This window comes from Oncorhynchus clarkii, chromosome 4, assembly GCF_045791955.1.
Source record: "Oncorhynchus clarkii lewisi isolate Uvic-CL-2024 chromosome 4, UVic_Ocla_1.0, whole genome shotgun sequence".
Lineage (NCBI taxonomy): Eukaryota > Metazoa > Chordata > Actinopteri > Salmoniformes > Salmonidae > Oncorhynchus > Oncorhynchus clarkii.
The window spans coordinates 75,682,164-75,702,632 of record NC_092150.1 but is presented as its reverse complement, the minus strand read 5'-3'; the positions used below and the strand labels follow the sequence as shown (position 1 = coordinate 75,702,632).

Genomic DNA, 20,469 nt, shown 5'->3' with positions numbered 1-20,469 from the left:
CAGTTTGCATTTTGGTTTTGCATATCCCTGAGAGGCTATTGAATTGGAAATAACAATAAACAAGGCCTGCAGGCTGCTAAATTGAAAAACATCTGAAGCCAAGTTTGGTGCTGTCTGTAGACCAATTAGAGCTATGTCCATCACCCAAAAGGAATTGTCCACAACCATAGTCCACAACCTTCCAAAATCCTGTTTAGTACGTGACAAACCTGGGCTTCCCACTTCCGAGGCTACAATAACCACAGCCCATTTCTGAAACTGATTTGCCTGTGAACTATCACATGTCATGTAGGTTATTTCCCTCCATTTCTCCCCACACAAATGGACTAATTGTTAGTTACAAACAATGCTTGAACCCAACTATGTCACTAGTTCCTATGCTATTGCAGGATCCTAACTGTGCAATCACTATTTGCATTTCATTGTAAATAAATACCACCAATTATTGCAACTGTACCTCTGACTCAGTCAACAGTTGCTGCTCCAAACCAACTAAATAGGCTGGGTCCTTTTATCAGAAACACTGCTCTGAAGCACTCACAAAAACAGCATCCTCACCGAATGATAGTTTCTGCTAACACTTGTTTAATGAATTTCTCTGTCTCTCCCCCTCCCCTCCCTCTGTCCCTCTAGGTGTGGCAGAGGTGATAGTGTTAATCGGTGGTCGTCAGGCCATCAGTATGAACCAGCGCTCTCTGACGGCGGTGACATGTTTTAACCCTCAGAACAGTAAGTGGTTCCCATTGGCCAGCCTGCCCTTCTACGACAGAGAGTTCTTCAGCGTCATCTCAGCTGGGGACAACATCTACCTGTCAGGTAGGCTAACGACGTGGACCGTCACACACATAGAGAATATCTATATCTGTTTATCCATACATCCAGTGTAAAGTTTTACAATTATATTCATATTATTGTTCCCTTATATTCCTCCAGAGGTCTCAGTTCTCAGTTCTCTTCTCTGTACTATATTCCTCCAGAGGTCTCTGTTCTCTTCTCTGTACTGCATTCCTCCAGAGGTCTCTGTTCTCTTCTCTGTACTGTATTCCTCCAGAGGTCTCTACTGTATTCCTCCAGAGGTCTCAGTTCTCAGTTCTCTTCTCTGTACTATATTCCTCCAGAGGTCTCAGTTCTCTTCTCTGTACTATATTCCTCCAGAGGTCTCAGTTCTCAGTTCTCTTCTCTGTACTGTATTCCTCCAGAGGTCTCTGTTCTCTTCTCTGTACTGTATTCCTCCAGAGGTCTCAGTTCTCAGTTCTCTTCTCTGTACTATATTCCTCCAGAGGTCTCAGTTCTCAGTTCTCTTCTCTGTACTATATTCCTCCAGAGGTCTCAGTTCTCAGTTCTCTTCTCTGTACTGTATTCCTCCAGAGGTCTCTACTGTATTCCTCCAGAGGTCTCAGTTCTCAGTTCTCTTCTCTGTACTATATTCCTCCAGAGGTCTCAGTTCTCAGTTCTCTTCTCGGTACTATATTCCTCCAGAGGTCTCTGTTCTCTGTTCTCTTCTCTGTACTGTATTCCTCCAGAGGTCTCAGTTCTCTTCTCTCTACTGTATTCCTCCAGAGGTCTCTACTATATTCCTCCAGAGGTCTCAGTTCTCAGCTCTCTTCTCTGTACTATATTCCTCCAGAGGTCTCTGTTCTCTTCTCTGTACTATATTCCTCCAGAGGTCTCAGTTCTCAGTTCTCTTCTCTGTACTATATTCCTCCAGAGGTCTCAGTTCTCAGTTCTCTTCTCTGTACTATATTCCTCCAGAGGTCTCAGTTCTCTTCTCTGTACTGTATTCCTCCAGAGGTCTCTGTTCTCAGTTCTCTTCTCTGTACTATATTCCTCCAGAGGTCTCTGTTCTCAGTTCTCTTCTCTGTACTATATTCCTCCAGAGGTCTCTGTTCTCTTCTCTGTACTGTATTCCTCCAGAGGTCTCTGTTCTCTTCTCTGTACTGTATTCCTCCAGAGGTCTCTACTGTATTCCTCCAGAGGTCTCTGTTCTCAGTTCTCTCCTCTGTACTGTATTCCTCCAGAGGTCTCTGTTCTCTTCTCTGTACTGTATTCCTCCAGAGGTCTCTACTATATTCCTCCAGAGGTCTCAGTTCTCAGTTCTCTTCTCTGTACTATATTCCTCCAGAGGTCTCTACTGTATTCCTCCAGAGGTCTCTACTGTATTCCTCCAGAGGTCTCTACTGTATTCCTCCAGAGGTCTCAGTTCTCTGTTCTCTTCTCTGTACTATATTCCTCCAGAGGTCTCTACTGTATTCCTCCAGAGGTCTCTACTGTATTCCTCCAGAGGTCTCAGTTCTCTGTTCTCTTCTCTGTACTATATTCCTCCAGAGGTCTCTACTGTATTCCTCCAGAGGTCTCTACTGTATTCCTCCAGAGGTCTCTACTGTATTCCTCCAGAGGTCTCAGTTCTCTGTTCTCTTCTCTGTACTATATTCCTCCAGAGGTCTCTGTTCTCTCCTCTACTGTATTCCTCCAGAGGTCTCTGTTCTCTCCTCTACTGTATTCCTCCAGAGGTCTCTACTGTATTCCTCCAGAGGTCTCTGTTCTCTCCTCTACTGTATTCCTCCAGAGGTCTCTACTGTATTCCTCCAGAGGTCTCTGTTCTCTCCTCTACTGTATTCCTCCAGAGGTCTCTACTGTATTCCTCCAGAGGTCTCTGTTCTCTCCTCTACTGTATTCCTCCAGAGGTCTCTGTTCTCTCCTCTACTGTATTCCTCCAGAGGTCTCTGTTCTCTCCTCTACTGTATTCCTCCAGAGGTCTCTGTTCTCTCCTCTACTGTATTCCTCCAGAGGTCTCTGTTCTCTCCTCTACTGTATTCCTCCAGAGGTCTCTGTTCTCTCCTCTACTGTATTCCTCCAGAGGTCTCTGTTCTCTCCTCTACTGTATTCCTCCAGAGGTCTCTGTTCTCTCCTCTACTGTATTCCTCCAGAGGTCTCTGTTCTCTCCTCTACTGTATTCCTCCAGAGGTCTCTGTTCTCTCCTCTACTGTATTCCTCCAGAGGTCTCTGTTCTCTCCTCTACTATATTCCTCCAGAGGTCTCTACTGTATTCCTCCAGAGGTCTCTGTTCTCTCCTCTACTGTATTCCTCCAGAGGTCTCTGTTCTCTCCTCTACTGTATTCCTCCAGAGGTCTCTGTTCTCTCCTCTACTATATTCCTCCAGAGGTCTCTGTTCTCTCCTCTACTGTATTCATCTAGAGGTCTCAGTTCTCAGTTCTCTTCTCTGTACTATATTCCTCCAGAGGTCTCAGTTCTCTTCTCTGTACTGTATTCCTCCAGAGGTCTCTACTGTATTCCTCCAGAGGTCTCAGTTCTCAGTTCTCTTCTCTGTACTATATTCCTCCAGAGGTCTCAGTTCTCTTCTCTGTACTGTATTCCTCCAGAGGTCTCTACTGTATTCCTCCAGAGGTCTCTGTTCTCAGTTCTCTCCTCTGTACTATATTCCTCCAGAGGTCTCTGTTCTCAGTTCTCTGTACTATATTCCTCCAGAGGTCTCTGTTCTCAGTTCTCTTCTCTGTACTGTATTCCTCCAGAGGTCTCTACTGTATTCCTCCAGAGGTCTCTGTTCTCTCCTCTGTACTATATTCCTCCAGAGGTCTCTACTGTATTCCTCCAGAGGTCTCTGTTCTCTCCTCTACTGTATTCCTCCAGAGGTCTCTGTTCTCTGTTCTCTTCTCTCTACTGTATTCCTCCAGAGGTCTCTGTTCTCTCCTCTGTACTATATTCCTCCAGAGGTCTCTACTGTATTCCTCCAGAGGTCTCTGTTCTCTCCTCTACTGTATTCCTCCAGAGGTCTCTGTTCTCTGTTCTCTTCTCTGTACTGTATTCCTCCAGAGGTCTCTGTTCTCTGTTCTCTTCTCTGTACTGTATTCCTCCAGAGGTCTCTACTGTATTCCTCCAGAGGTCTCAGTTCTCAGTTCTCTTCTCTGTACTATATTCCTCCAGAGGTCTCTACTGTATTCCTCCAGAGGTCTCTACTGTATTCCTCCAGAGGTCTCTACTGTATTCCTCCAGAGGTCTCTGTTCTCTGTTCTCTCCTCTGTACTATATTCCTCCAGAGGTCTCTGTTCTCTCATCTAATGTATTCCTCCAGAGGTCTCTACTGTATTCCTCCAGAGGTCTCTGTTCTCTTCTCTGTACTATATTCCTCCAGAGGTCTCTGTTCTCGTCTAGTCTCCATGTGTGTACATCTCCTATACAGAGGTAGACCTTGACATTCGACTGTGAAACAGAACACTAGAAACGCTAAGAGAGAATGTTCTCCCCTCTCTCATTTCCCATGGACCTGGCCTGTGTGTGTCTGTGGGGAGGCAGGTGCTCAGTGGGGAAATCATCAGTGTGCAGTAGTACTAACCAGGGCTGAGGACCCTGTGTTCCTCCAGATAATGGATTGAATGTCCACTCTGTTTGCTGCTTTCATACCAAGCTAGGTAATGCATTGTAACAGTGAGGGGTAGAAATAAGGGTGAATATACAGGCATTGTGTCTTGGTGGTGCCTTGTTACATTTGCCCCCAGGTCATAACGATTCCAAAATGACTTATTGTTAACCAGTAAAATAATCTATCTGGATATTTTTAACATTGGTTAAATTGTATATGCATTTTATTTAGTTGGTGTTAGAGTCTGGTGTGTTGGTAGCTGACGAGTGTGTGGTGTGTGTGTTTCAGGTGGGACAGTCGGGGGTGATGGTAGCTGACGAGTGTGTGGTGTGTGTGTTTCAGGTGGGACAGTCGGGGGTGATGGTAGCTGACGAGTGTGTGGTGTGTGTGTGTTTCAGGTGGGACAGAGTCTGGTGTGTTGGTAGCTGACGAGTGTGTGGTGTGTGTGTTTCAGGTGGGACAGTCGGGGGTGATGGTAGCTGACGAGTGTGTGGTGTGTGTGTGTTTCAGGTGGGACAGAGTCTGGTGTGTTGGTAGCTGACGAGTGTGTGGTGTGTGTGTTTCAGGTGGGACAGTCGGGGGTGATGGTATCTGACGAGTGTGTGGTGTGTGTGTTTCAGGTGGGACAGAGTCTGGTGTGTTGGTAGCTGACGAGTGTGTGGTGTGTGTGTGTTTCAGGTGGGACAGAGTCTGGTGTGTTGGTAGCTGACGAGTGTGTGGTGTGTGTGTTTCAGGTGGGACAGAGTCTGGTGTGTTGGTAGCTGACGAGTGTGTGGTGTGTGTGTTTCAGGTGGGACAGAGTCTGGTGTGTTGGTAGCTGACGAGTGTGTGGTGTGTGTGTTTCAGGTGGGACAGAGTCTGGTGTGTTGGTAGCTGACAAGTGTGTGGTGTGTGTGTTTCAGGTGGGACAGAGTCTGGTGTGTTGGTAGCTGACGAGTGTATTTTATGTGTGTGTTTCAGGTGGGACAGAGTCTGGTGTGTTGGTAGCTGACGAGTGTGTGGTGTGTGTGTTTCAGGTGGGACAGAGTCTGGTGTGTTGGTAGCTGACAAGTGTGTGGTGTGTGTGTTTCAGGTGGGACAGAGTCTGGTGTGTTGGTAGCTGACGAGTGTATTTTATGTGTGTGTTTCAGGTGGGACAGAGTCTGGTGTGATGGTAGCTGACGAGTGTGTGGTGTGTGTGTTTCAGGTGGGACAGAGTCTGGTGTGTTGGTAGCTGACGAGTGTGTGGTGTGTGTGTTTCAGGTGGGACAGAGTCTGGTGTGTTGGTAGCTGACGAGTGTATTTTATGTGTGTGTTTCAGGTGGGACAGAGTCGGGGGTGTTGGTAGCTGACGTGTGTGTGGTGTGTGTGTGTTTCAGGTGGGACAGTCGGGAGTGATGGTATCTGACGAGTGTGTGGTGTGTGTGTGTTTCAGGTGGGACAGAGTCGGGGGTGATGGTAGCTGACGAGTGTGTGGTGTGTGTGTGTTTCAGGTGGGACAGTCGGGGGTGATGGTATCTGACTAGTGTGTTTTATGTGTGTGTTTCAGGTGGGACAGAGTCGGGGGTGATGGTATCTGACGTGTGTATTTTATGTGTGTGTTTCAGGTGGGACAGAGTCTGGGGTGATGGTAGCTGACGAGTGTGTGGTGTGTGTGTGTTTCAGGTGGGACAGAGTCTGGTGTGTTGGTAGCTGACGAGTGTGTGGTGTGTGTGTTTCAGGTGGGACAGAGTCTGGTGTGTTGGTAGCTGACAAGTGTGTGGTGTGTGTGTTTCAGGTGGGACAGAGTCTGGTGTGTTGGTAGCTGACGAGTGTGTGGTGTGTGTGTTTCAGGTGGGACAGAGTCTGGTGTGTTGGTAGCTGACGAGTGTATTTTATGTGTGTGTTTCAGGTGGGACAGAGTCTGGTGTGTTGGTAGCTGACTTGTGTATTTTATGTGTGTTTCAGGTGGGACAGAGTCGGGGGTGTTGGTAGCTGACGTGTGTGTGGTGTGTGTGTGTTTCAGGTGGGACAGTCGGGGGTGATGGTATCTGACGAGTGTGTGTGTGTTTCAGGTGGGACAGTCGGGGGTGATGGTATCTGACTAGTGTGTTTTATGTGTGTGTTTTAGGTGGGACAGAGTCGGGGGTGATGGTATCTGACTTGTGTATTTTATGTGTGTGTTTCAGGTGGGACAGAGTCGGGGGTGATGGTATCTGACTTGTGTATTTTATGTGTGTGTTTCAGGTGGGACAGAGTCGGGGGTGATGGTAGCTGACGTGTGGTGCTACATGTCTCTATTGGACAACTGGAATCTGATGTCCCGTATGACGGTGCCTCGCTGCAGACACAACAGTCTGGTCTACGATGGGAAACTCTATACCATCGGAGGTCTGGGTGTGTCAGGAAACCTGGACCATGTAGAGAGGTAGGACACTGACATGTGCCTATGGAAACAACTGATTAAGTGGCACGAGCTTTGGATGCTGCTGGTGTAGCAGTAACGGAAGCTGTGCTAAAACATGTTTGCAGGTGCTCTGTTGGCTATACTTATATTGAAGTTATTTCATGAAGTGTCTTGTATGTTAGGTTACATCGACTAGCTTTTTCAATAGAGCCTTGTGCATAGATGTCCCTGGTTAGAAGGATGGCTATGGCCTGTATATCCCTGTGTGTGTAACTGTCCTGAGCTGTAAAGGACAGTTTAATGTCAAACTTGATTATTGATTAGTGGGTAAAATCCCTTTGATCAGAAAGCAACACTTCCATCCACGGCAGTGCAACAATGAGACTGAAAGGCCTATGAGGAGATGTGAATGGCTTTATCTTCTGCTGCTCTCCACACACGGTCTTGATGCTGGGCTGGGGAGATTAAATTGAGCAATCAAAATAACATTACAGAACGTAATGGAACAGGCTGCTGCTGCTCATTACTGAACTGAATGGATCTCCCAAGCCTTTCTCAATGCAACGACACACACACACACTGTGAAGCCTCTCAACGCAACAACACGCACACTGTGAAGCTGCTCTCAATGCAACGACACACATACACACACACACTGTGACGCCTCTCTCAACGCAACGACACACACGGTGAAGCTGCTCTCAATGCAACGACACATACACACACACTGAAGCCGCTCTCAAAGCAGCAACACACACACACACACACGCACACACACCGTGAAGCCGCTCTCAACGCAACAACACACAGACACCGACGACACTATCTCCATGTAACATCGATCCCTCAAATGGAATCATCTAATTTGATATGTCTCTGTAACGCTGCCATGCTGTGTCATTAAGGCTGTCTGGCTAGAATACTGAGTCCTGTAATGGAAACGCATTTGATTCCTCTGCCTCCAGTCGCAGCTTGTAAATACAGACTTAGCAGTGTATCTCAGCGTTTATAGCCAAACAAAGCAGTGGTGTGTGTGTGCGCGCGTGAGACCCTCAGCCAGTGTCCATTATCTACAGCGCTCTGTCTGAAACTGTCAAAAGGTTCTGTCTGTTATCGGGGCACTCAGATGAACCAGGAAAGCAGTGGTAGAGGGGCAACTATGTGTAAGGGGTTCAACAGAATTCTATGAACTACTAATATGTGTACAGAAACAGCAGGAGTGTCTTATCTGAGTGGTTGAAATATTGGTGGACGAAATGTCAGAATTTATGTAGAAAGTGGGGGTGATGGCATATAGTAGGTGCTGCTGTGTTGGTTTTCTCAGCGTGTGGACAGAAGTGTGTCTCCATGCTACAAGGCATGTAATTGCTCCCCAGGTGGCCAAGAGCTCCTTGTCTGAGGGATATTTATACTCCCTTGTAGCACGTGCGCACGCACACACACACTCAGCCATTCACACACCCAGTGTTGTTAAGCCATTTATAGTCATTTCCTTCCAGAATGGCTGGGCCAGCTAAGCACATGGATTTCTCATCAAAACAGCATTAAAACATGACAGGACTTTAACCTCAGCTCTCTAAAGATTTCTCACTGCCGTCTCACAGGTGGTCTTTCATTTGCTCTCTAGCTGGACATATGGTAGTAGAGTAGGTCTGTCTGTTGGTGTACCGGGGTTTCCGTTATGAAAATGTGGTGCCCGACATTTGACCGGCAGAATTTTAATTTACCGGACATATCTGAAATGTGGGAATTAATATGGAGTTGGTCCCCCCCTTTGCTGCTATAACAGCCTCCACTCTTCTGGGAAGGCTTTCCACTAGATGTTGGAACATTGCTGCTATAACAGCCTCCACTCTTCTGGGAAGGCTTTCCACTACATGTTGGAACATTGCTGCTATAACAGCCTCCACTCTTCTGGGAAGGCTTTCCGCTAGATGTTGGAACATTGCTGCTATAACAGCCTCCACTCTTCGGGGGAAGGCTTTCCACTATATGTTGGAACATTGCTGCTATAACAGCCTCCACTCTTCGGGGAAGGCTTTCCACTACATGTTGGAACATTGCTGCTATAACAGCCTCCACTCTTCTGGGAAGGCTTTCCGCTAGATGTTGGAACATTGCTGCTATAACAGCCTCCACTCTTCGGGGGAAGGCTTTCCACTAGATGTTGGAACATTGCTGCGGGGACTTGGTTCCATACTACCATTAGTGAGGTTGGGCACTGCTGTTGGGCGATTAGGCCTGGCTTGCAGTCGGCATTCCAATTCCACACCAATCTCTGTATGGACCTCACTTTATGCACAGGGGTGTTGTCATGCTGAAACAGGAAAGGGCCTTCTCCAAACTGTTGCCACAAAGTTGGAAGCACAGAATGTCCTGTGTGGCTTAGTTAGTAGAGCATGGCGCTTGCAACGCCAGGGTTGTGGGTTCAATTCCCTGGGGACCAGTAAAAAAAGTAGAATCGTCTAAAATATCAGATTTCCCTTCACTGCAAGGAAGGGTCCTAGCCCGAACCATGAAAATCAGCCCCAGACCATTATTCCTCCTCCACCAAACTATACAGTTGGCATTATTTCACAATGGAATTTTTTGTTTCCCGGGACAATAGACAGGCACCAATTTATCGGCATGTACCTTTTTGTAGTGACGAAAGCCAGTTATTACCGGCAAACGGAAACCTTGACATGTACAGTAGGTCTGTCTGGTGGGACTGAACACCTCCCTCTGGATCCTGGACTTCCTGACAGGCCAAGGCCAGGTGGTGAGGGTAGGCAACATCACCTCCGCCACACTGACCCTTAACACAGGGGGACCCACAGGGGTGTGCGCTTAGTCCCCTCCTGTGTATTCCCTGTTTACTCAGGACTGTGTAGACATGCGCCACTAACACCAAGTTTTCCGACAAGACGATCATAGGCCCGATCACCAGCGACGATGAGACTGCCTACAGCAGGGGTGTCAAACTCATTTCATGGAGGGCCTAGTGTTTGCAGGTTTTTGTTTTTTGTTTTCAATTAAGACCTAGACAACCAGGTGGGGAGTTAATTACTAAATAGTGACCGTAATTCATAAATCGAAAACAAAGGTGGAGCGTAAACCCGCAGATGCTCAGCCCACCGTGGAATGAGTTTGATTCGTGGCCTAAAGGGAGGAGGTCCGTGACCTGGCAGTGTGGTGCCCGAACAACAACCTCTCCCTCAACGTCAATAAGGACAAGGAGCTGATAGTGGACTACAGGGTGGCGAGCACGCCCCCATCCACGTATACCTCTGCAACTCTGTTTATCATATATCCTGATGCCCAGTCAACTTACCCCTGTACATATCTACCTCTATCATTCCAGTATCCCTACACATTGTAAATATGTTACTGTAACTGACCCTGTATATAAACTCAGCCAAAGAAGAAACGTCCCTTTTTCAGGACCCTGTCTTTCAAAGATAATTAGTAAAAATCCAAATAATTTCACAGATTTTCATTGTAAAGGGTTTAAACACTGTTTTCCATGCATGTTCAATGAACCATAACCAATGAATGAAAATGCACCTGTGGAACGGTGGTTAAGACACTAACAGCTTAGACGGTAGGCAATTAAGGTCAGTTATGTAAACTTAGGACACTAAAGAGGCCTTTCTACTCACTCTGAAAAACATCAAAAGAAACATGCCCATGGTCCCTGCTTATCTGTGTGAACGTGCCTTAGGCATGCTGCAAGGAGGCATGAGGACTGCAGATGTGGCCAGGGCAATAAATTGAGGTGTCCGTACTGTGAGATGCCTAAGACGGCGCTACAGGGAGACAGGACGGACAGATGATTGCCCTCGCAGTGGCAGACCACGTGTAACAACACCTGCACAGGATCGGTACATCCGAACATCACACCTGCAGGACCGGTACAGGATGGCAACAACTGCCCTCGTTACATCAGGAACGCACAATCCCTCCAGTGCTCAGAATGTCCGCAATAGGCTGAGAGAGGCTTGACTGAGGGCTTGTAAGGCCTGTTGCAAGGCAGGTCCTCACCAGACATCACCGGCAACAACATCACCTATGGGCACAAACCCACCCCCCCTTTTGTTTAGGTGCACATTCACATTCAATTTCTGTTAGTCACATTTCTGTGGAACTTGTTCAGTTTGTTGTTGAATCTTATGTATATACAAATATTTACTCTAAGTATTCTGAAAATAAATGCAGTTGACTGTGAGTTCGTTTCTTTTTTTTGCTGAGTTTACTATGCTTACTTTTTATTTTGTCTGTTTTTGTTATTTTTTTGTTTTACATTGTCATGGATTACTGCATTTTTGTGTTTAGAGTTGGCAAGAAAGGCATTTCACTGTACTTGTGCAAGAGACATTTAAAAACGTGAAACTTTACCAACATTTCCGTCTTTTGTCCTTCGCCAGCTCTCTATCCATGGTCATATTTTGGCTCTTCACAGCGTTATTTTGTAAGATGCAGTTTTGTTGCGTTTTTGTCAGCGGTCTATCTATCCATCTGTTGTTTGATATAGGACAATTCCACAGTAACAGAATGCTGTACAATTTCTAGAGGAAATAGTTGTATGGTTTTTAACTTTGCAATCATTGGTTTTTGCTTGACATATATTTTAAAGTGGGAAATCTGAGTTTCGGCATCAATCTGTTAACCATGGAATTGCCCTATAGTGATGTGTGATGTCATGTGTGCATGGCTGGTACAGTGTGCAGTTTGCCCAGCAGCAGCCTGACTGACTGAGCCTCTGCCCTGCAGCTCTACATCCATCCACAGTTGATTTTCCCACTCAGGCACTGATTGGCACGGCTGATTTGAGGTTTGTTTACAGGAGTGATCTGTGTGTGTCTGTGCGCGCACGTGTCTACACGTCTCCATCTCTGTCAAGGCGTTAGCCTCAACGCCTACATCCTGCCCTGCCTCATTTGTGGCCTGGCCGTCTATCTTGCTCTTGGTTTCACGGATCTTAACCGTGAAATTCTCCTACATTCACAATTATGTCCTCAATCAGTCTGTCAGTCTGTCTCAGGGCTGCTACCTTTTTATACCAGCCCAGCAGGAGACCACAGCAACAGTCTATAGAAAGCTGTCTCTGACTCACTCACATTATAACAGCTGTTCTACACACCCCTCTAGTGGATTAGGAATGACTGAAGTCAGTACACATACAGTGCATTCAGAAAGTATTCAGACACCTTCCACATTTTGTTACGTTACAGCCTTATTCTAAAATGCATTAAATGAAACATGCTCCTTGTCAATCTACACACAGTAACCCATAATGACAAAGCGAAAACAGGTTTTTGGAAAGGCACACACCTGTCTGTATAAGTTGGCAGTGCATGTCAGAGCAAACAAAAACCAGGCCATGAGGTTGAAGGAATTGTCCGTAGAGCTCCGAGAAAGGATTGTGTCAAGGCTTTGGAAGGGTATCAAAAAATGTCTGCAACATTGAAGGTCCCCAAGAACACAGTGACCTCAATCATTCTTGAGTGGAAGAAGTTTTGAACCACCAAGAGTCTTCATAGAGCTGGCTGCCTGGCCAAACTGAGCAATCGGGCGGGAATGTCCATGGTCAGGGAGGTGACCAAGAACCAGATGGTCACTGATCAGTTCCAGAGTATTTCTGTGGAGATGGTTGTCCTTCTGGAAGGTTCTCCCATCTCTGCAGCACTCCACCAATCAGGCCTTTATGGTAGAGTGGCAAGATGGAAGCCACCACTCAGTAAAAGGCACATGACAGCTCGATTGGAGTTTGCCAAAAGGCACCTAAAGGACTCTCAGACCATGAACAACAAGATTCTCTGGCGTCACATCTGGAGGAAACCTGGCACCATCCCTACGGGGAAGCATGGTGGTGGCAGCATCATGCTGTGGGGATATTGTTCAGCAGCAGGGACTGGGAGACTAGATTGAGGGAAAGATGAATGGCGCAAAGGACAGATCCTTGATGAAAACCTACTCCAGAGCACTCAGCCCCAGACTGAAGTACTAAGGTTTACCTTCCCACAGGACAATGACCCTAAGCACTTAGCCGGGACCATGCAAAAGTGGCTTCGGGACAATTCTCTGAATGTCCTTGAGTCGCCTAGCCAGAGCCCGGACTTGAGCCCTATCGAATATCTCTGGGGAGACTTGACAATAGCTGTGCAGAGTCACTCCCCATCCAACCTGACAGAGGTTGAGAGGATCTACAGAGCAGAATGGGATAAACTCTCCAAATATAGGCGTGCCAAGCTTTCAGCATAATACCCAAGAAAACTCGAGGTTGTAATCGCTGCCAAAGGTGCTTCAACAAAGAACTGAGTAAAGGGACTGAATACTTATGTAAATGTTTTTTTAAATGTGTATTTATACATCTGCAAACACTTCTAAAATCCTGTTTTTGCTTTGTCATAATGGGGTATTGTGTGTAGATTGAGGGGGGGAAAAAAACACATTTTAAATCCATTTTAGAATAGGGGGTCTGAATTCTTTCCGAATACATTGTAGATTAGGAGCTGAAGACCCAAGGAAGAACCTACCAAGGTGTCTGCAGCGGATTAGGATCTTGATAAAATTCAGATAATTCTGTATCTGGGATAGTTGGTGTCAAACTTAATTTTTGTGTGCCCCACTTGACATAGTCATGGCAGATCCCTATCACTAGAAAATGAACAACAGAGTATTCAGTACATAGTGTAACCATAGATACCCGCTTGTGAGTTACAGGAGCACTATGTACAGTGTACCAACATGTTGAGCTGCTAGACAGCCTTATTGCTACATTCATTCTGATTTAATGGAGTGTCAATGTCACATGGTTCAGTTTTATTTATTGAACACTATGTACAGACAGGTGTTTGTGCTAGGCACATTCCATTACCACTTAATATTGCATCAAGATTGTTAACTAGCAACATGACTCAGTATTGCAGTATTGGTTAACATTCCTTACCTGAGTTGTGCTGCAGCCCAGCGAACAATACCTTAATACAGCGACAGGGATATGGTGTCTAGTCTGGTACAGGGTTTTCCAGTTGTGGCCCTCCAGTGTGGGGAGCTGTGCTTCTGTGTGAGGAAGTTATGTTGTTGGCAGCACTGATGTGTAGTTGTCTAGTTGTGGTTCTCTCAAACAGCCTTGGCATCGTCAGCCTTCTAAGGACATTACATCAAAGTTGGATCAGCCTGTAGTGTGGTTTTCCACTTTAATTTTGAGTGTGACTCCAAATCCAGACCTCCATGGGTTGATAAATTTGATTTCCATTGATAATTTCTGTGTGATTTTGTTGTCAGCACATTCAACTATGTAAAGAAAAAAGTATTTAATAACAATATTTTATTCATTCAGGTCTAGGGTGTTATTTTAGTGTTCCCTTTATTTTTTTTGAGCAGTGTATATACTAGCTACAGTGTCTCAAGATGGAAAAACAGTAACATCACAGAACAGTAAGCCAGATATTTCACCTTATGTAAGCATTCGGTTGTCGTTTCCACTCACTTCCAAATATGGTGACGAGAGTAAGCACAGTGGGAGAAGATGGAACGAGATGGGTTTTGACCGAAGTTCTGCTAATTTTCTTATTGATGCAACATTCGATCTCCATATGGTAACAGAGTGGACTGCGTTTTGTGGACTTTACCCTTTTCCAAAGTGCAAGGGGAGAATTGAGTTATTGCGTACATGCACTTTACAGAGTAGGTATTCCCTAATGGGAATATGCCAATAAAAGCTAGAATGTGCCAATTGGATCTCACTAGCTCGTGCTTTGCTCTGCCCACCTCATTGCTTGTTCTGCCCACTGATTCATTTGCTCTCATTGGAAACGACAGGCTCTGGTCTGTCTTGGTTTAGTTATTCAAATTTTTGGTACTAGTTCTGCTTTATCTCATTTTTCAAGTGAAGCTCTTTTAATGGAATATACGAGCAAACTCATTCGCCGAACCGAAGCATGCGGAAGCCTTTAGGCTGTTTACGCCTGTCCCTCTGTCTCTCCTGTATAGAAGGCTCAGTCTCCATTCAGCCTGGCTGTAAAGTGGTTATATAGAAGCTCCACTCAGCCTGGCTGGGTAGTGGTTATACAGAAGCCCTCCTCAGCTTGACTGTATAGTGGTTATATAGAAGCTCCACTCAGTACTCAGCCTGGCTGTATATTGGTTTATATAGAAGCTCCATTCAGCCTGGCTGTATAGTGGTTTATATAGAAGCTCCACTCAGTACTCAGCCTGGCTGTATATTGGTTATATAGAAGCTCCACTCAGTACTCAGCCTGGCTGTATATTGGTTATATAGAATCTCTCCTCAGTACTCAGCCTGGCTGTATAGTGGTTATATGGAAGCTCCACTCAGTACTCAGCCTGGCTGTATATTGGTTATATAGAATCTCTCCTCAGTACTCAGTACTCAGCCTGGCTGTATATTGTTTTTTAAAATGTATTTTACCTTTATTTAACTAGGCAAGTCAGTTAAGAACAAATTCTTATTTTCAATGACTGCCTAGGAACAGTGGGTTAACTGCCTGTTCAGGGGCAGAATGACAGATTTGTACCTTGTCAGCTCGGGGGATTTGAACTTGCAACCTTCCGGTTACTAGTCCAACACTCTAACCACTGCTACACTGCTGCCCTAGCTCCATTCAGCCTGGCTGTATAGTGGTTATATAGAATCTCTCCTCAGTACTCAGCCTGGCTGTATAGTGGTTATATAGAATCTCTCCTCAATACTCAGCCTGGCTGTATAGTGGTTATATGGAAGCTCCACTCAGTACTCAGCCTGGCTGTATATTGGTTATATAGAATCTCTCCTCAGTACTCAGCCTGGCTGTATAGTGGTTATATGGAAGCTCCAGTCAGTACTCAGCCTGGCTGTATAGTGGTTTATATAAGTTCCAGTCAGTACTCAGCCTGGCTGTATAGTGGTCATATAGAAGCGCCACTCAGTACTCAGCCTGGCTGTATAGAGTTGTTGTGACTGTAATCTTCTCCATTGTCTGCTTGCTCGGGGAAGCTGTTAAGCCACACTGGGAGATGCGCCCCCACTCATTCAACTCATTCTACACAGACACGCAGGTTCCCGTTCACCCTTTGCCCTACACACACACAGTAGATTTACAAGTATGAATGATCCGTACACACTCCCACTAACACTCATACATACACAGGCATAGACACACATGCTCCTTGATGGGGTACCCATTCAGCGCTGAGAAAACCGCCTGCACTGCATCCCAAACCCCCTCTCTCCAGTCTCCTAATGTGACGTGTTGATGAGTTGTTTTCCTGTGCCTGGAGCTGGGAGAGGAGAGGGGGGTGTCCGTGCCTCTGTAGTCCCACGGCAGAGCTCTGTGGTGAGGTAAAGTTAGCTCCAGACCCCCTGCTGTGGAGGTCCCCCCATGCAGAGCTAATCCTTAACTTCACAACCGTCTCCTACTGTGCTGTCAGGGCTCCAGCTAACCCCTTCCTGCTAACTCACCCTTCTTTCTTCAACTCCCATCACACCTTCTCTCTCTCGCTTCTTATTCCTTCACCCTTTCTCTTTTCACCCTCTCTTTTCTTATTATTTTTCATCCCTCTCTCTGCTGTGTAAATTGGTATGAAGGCCAATATGAAGGCCAATTCAGCCGACATCCATTCATCCTTCACTAATTATCAACTTATTATTTTGTGTGTGTGTTGACCCTGGGCTGTGCTTTGCCAGCTCTGCATGGTGGCTATCTGTGTCTCTTTGATTTAGTCTCCGGTGCCGGGAGAGGGGAAGAACGTCCTAAAGAGCCAAAGAATCATCCCTCTTTCTCTCCTTGTCTCTCCCTTCAACCCCCCCTCTCCCTCTCAATCTTTCCCTTTTATTTTTTTCACTCTCCCCCATCTTTCTCCATTTCTCTCTCCTGTTCTCCCGCTCTCTCTCCTCTTCCTTTACCTCTCTCTTTATATAGTATTGGGCTGCTGTAGGATACCTGACGGACAGATTATCTGACTTAAACCTGACACCAGTTTCCCCCCTGTCACAGCGAGGGCCTGCGGAGTATGTGTGAGAAAGATGGAGCGTACGATGGAACATGCGCGTGTGTGTGTGCCTGAGGTTTCTGTAGGAGAGGATGATGAAACAGGGATGTCTGGGGAGGCCTGCTCGGTCCCTCATGTAGTTGGGGTTCCAGGTTACAGCCAGAGAAACAGGCAGGGTTAGGGCCTGGGGAGAGTTATTAGTGGAGGGGTAGAGGGACATAATAAGAGAGGAAGGGAAGTAATGCATGTGAAGATTGAGGCATTGTGTGTGTGTCTTTTACAAGGCTGATGAACAACTAGCTGACGGTTTGGGTGATTTCCAGGTTTTACCAGCAGGCGAAATCACGTCTTTCTCTCTCTCCCTTACTAGATCCCCCCTTTCTCGCTCCTATCCTCTTAACATTCTACAGACTATTAGAAATATCTCCAGGCTGGAAAAATAAGAAAGGATAGACTAAGCCCACAGGAAGAAAGAGACATTAATAATGTGTGTAGTTAATTAGGCACTACTGGGTAGTGTGGTTGCTTCGGTGCTGAGAGCTTCCAGGAAATGGGCCTTTCCTGCTGCTGTAGATGGATAACTGACCTTTACAGAGGAAAGCTGTGCTGCCAGATGATCTTAAAACACTCACTGCTCTCCGACACTGAGGGATGGCACCACTGCTGAGGACACTGTTTGTGTTTGCCTGCTTTTTTCAGGTACATGTATCTCGTCTCAGGTCTGAAATAGCAAGGTGTGCGTGTGTGCTTGACAAGGTGTGTGTGTGACAAGTTTAGGTGTCCAGTGTACGGGTTAGTAAAGAAGTGTGTGTTCTGGTCTAGTGTGTATACGTGCCGAGTGAGGATCAGTAATTAGTGTGTAACTTACTCCACAGCCAACACTGATGTCGCACGTCCTACTTGACGCCCCCGTCCAATTAAACTGGGATACTGTCTCTGACACACACACTCAGTCTCCAGTCCTCTCTTGACAGTGTTTCAAGGTGCCCTCTCACCAGTTTGAAATGAGTGTTATGGCTGGTGGAGGATGCAGAGCAGCAGCAAGGGTCTCCAGTGTGCTGTCACATCAATATAGACAGACTTCCGTGTACAGGGCAGTGTGTAAATTAGTTTATTCTCAGGGATTATGGGTAAATCCGGGAGACCCATTGTGGATGGTCTGGGATTAGATTAAGGATTCTGGGCTCTGTGTGTGCGTGCTGCTTGTAGCTGTCTGTCCGTGCATGTGTGTGTTAGTGTCTGGTGTGTTCTGCTGGTTTGGTGCTACACGGATCACAGTATATACTGACCTTGTTTACTATGACAATAAAATGTGTTTTTCTCCTAAGGAGCGACTTAAACCATGCAATCAAAGCCAACAGGATCAAAGTGTGACAATAACCCTAGTGTTGTCTATTCAGTAGGTCATCTTTATTTCCAATACATCTGGCAGGGCAATCAAAAGGACAGGATGTAATATCACTATCTTGGATGTTCTTTCCCTTCCTCCTGGTCTCTCTTGATCAAGTAATTAATGAGTCAGAAACACAGTTAGTTAGCAATGTGTGTCTTCAGCTGAAGTTAGTACTTGGACACCAAAGTGAGACTGAGATTCTACCTTCACACGGTGATGAGACAATTAACACGCTTTGACTTACAGAAACGCACAAAAACAATCACATTTAGCATGATGGGGTGGGTGATTTCACATCGTAATTAGAAGCTGTCAGTATCACACACATCACACTACTGTTTTGTGGCTCTCAAGATCCTAGTGTCTTTATAGTAAAATCACAGGGGGACAACTACTGCTCTGACTTGACCCCAGCATGAGAGAAATACAGGTGTGGAGAGATTGAAGGCATGGGCAGAAAGAAAGGCTTCCATACAGATACCTCTCGCTCTCTTCCATCTGTCCTCGCTCTCTTGTTAGGTCTGAGTCCAGTCCCAGATCACTGTTGTTTTTCCTCAGGACATATCATACAAGATCTTGTCATTGCTGCTGTAACTGAGACTGAGAGTCATTATCTGGACCATAGCACGTTCTCTGCTAGTACAGCAGAGGAGTGCACAGAGGAAACACACACACTGGTACCCAATTTCAGACAGGCGGTGTGGTATGTTACCTGGAGAAAATTTTTAAAAAGGTCATATTTGTATGACCCCTTTTCAAACAGTCATTTATTTACCACTTATTTGCAGGTATACCCCTTTAATACATATCACTGGGTAGCTAGACAATTGGGAGGGTTGTTATTAAACCATGTGGTCTGTTTGCAGCTTAAAACCGAGAACCATTCACACAGACCCGATAGCTGTATTTTGGTTAAAAGGTCTGAAAATGCAGGAACCATGACTGTCTTTAGGTGGCTCTTATTTTTCCATGGTTTTGGTCTGTGTATGAAAAGGATAATAAGACACACCATTAGCTAGCAAACCTCTATTAAACCCCATTCATCATGGCCTTACTCTCTTTTAGGCTGTCTGGGCTGCTATTGTTATGGTGAATAATAAACAGACTATCTGACGCAGGCTTGAAGTGGTACTGACAGCGTTTTAACTACTTTGCAGATATGAAACAAACAATCATAATATCAGTCAAAAATATCAAATTCACTGTTTATGGTACAAAACCAACTTCGGAATGCACTGTTTCAGTTTCAATGACACAATATTTGGTACAAAAACTGAGATATAACTATGGCTGGGAATGTCAATACAATGAGAAATTTTAATGATCACAAGTCAGTCATAACGCGGCTAATAGGCTAGCGTATCTATTTAAGTAGCTATTTAGCAAGCTAAAAACACTGAGACTAATGTTAGCTAGCTGCTGGTAGGATGACATTGGAGGAATGGGTGAGTGGCAATCTTTTCCCCCCTCAATCGTTTGTCGGTGGCTACAGCCAGAGATGCAGGTGTCATTTGGTTAGCTAGCAAGATTTCATAGCACTTTCGTCTGTGTGCCAGAGCGCAGAATATCCAATTAATTTATGAATGCACAGCACCTGCTGAATATGACCCATGGCAGTAAACGTTGGCAAAAATGTAATTCAATTGTTGCCCGCACCACAGTTAGTCGCTAATGCTCTAGATAACATGTAAATAGCCTAACCAGCTCTGCTAGGGTTAGAAAAATGGTCAGTGAGGTGTCGAAGTAGCTAGCAAGCTAGCTAACTTACGCCAGTTAGCTTGGATGCTTGACTTGCTTTGTGAGGAATGCTCGGATCAACCCTACACTTTGGCCAGAGCGTTCCGTGTCAATAGTGCAGTGTGCGCTCTGAACACTAGAGCGCGAAACGCCCTGAATTTACAAACAGACAATTTGACAATGCTCTGAATGTATGAATGTACACTTATGTACTCTGATACACTGGAGGCAATTTACGAATGCATCCTTAGTTGTCAATCAAATGTATTTGTCATTGATCAAATGGGCAGGCAGACAAGCTCCCATTCATTTGTCAACACGTGGGTTGGTTAGGACATGCATTGGCAGGCAAGCTCCCATTCATTTGTCAACATGTGGGTTGGTTAGGACATGCATTGGCAGGCAAGCTCCCATTCATTTGTCAACATGTGGGTTGGTTAGGACATGCATTGGCAGGCAAGCTCCCACTAATTTGTTAACACGTGGGTTGGTTAGGACATGAATTGGCAGGCAAGCTCCCATTAATTTGTCAACACGTGGGTTGGTTAGGACATGCATTGGGCAGGCAAGCTGCAGGCTACTATTCCCCATTTATCAGTGCAATTTTTGATGGCTGAAAAA

General features: G+C 45.7%; 1 protein-coding gene across 2 annotated transcripts in view; it reads left to right on the top strand.

Moving 5' to 3' along the window:
• Positions 1-20,469, top strand: part of LOC139407289 (kelch-like protein 29) — a 381,932-nt gene that overhangs the window by 346,182 nt on the left and 15,281 nt on the right. For both annotated transcript variants that reach the window (XM_071150934.1, XM_071150935.1), the window contains 2 exons: positions 634-816; positions 6,584-6,764. In XM_071150934.1, coding sequence (XP_071007035.1) covers positions 634-816; positions 6,584-6,764 — 364 coding nt within the window. The remainder of the gene's footprint in view (positions 1-633; positions 817-6,583; positions 6,765-20,469) is intronic.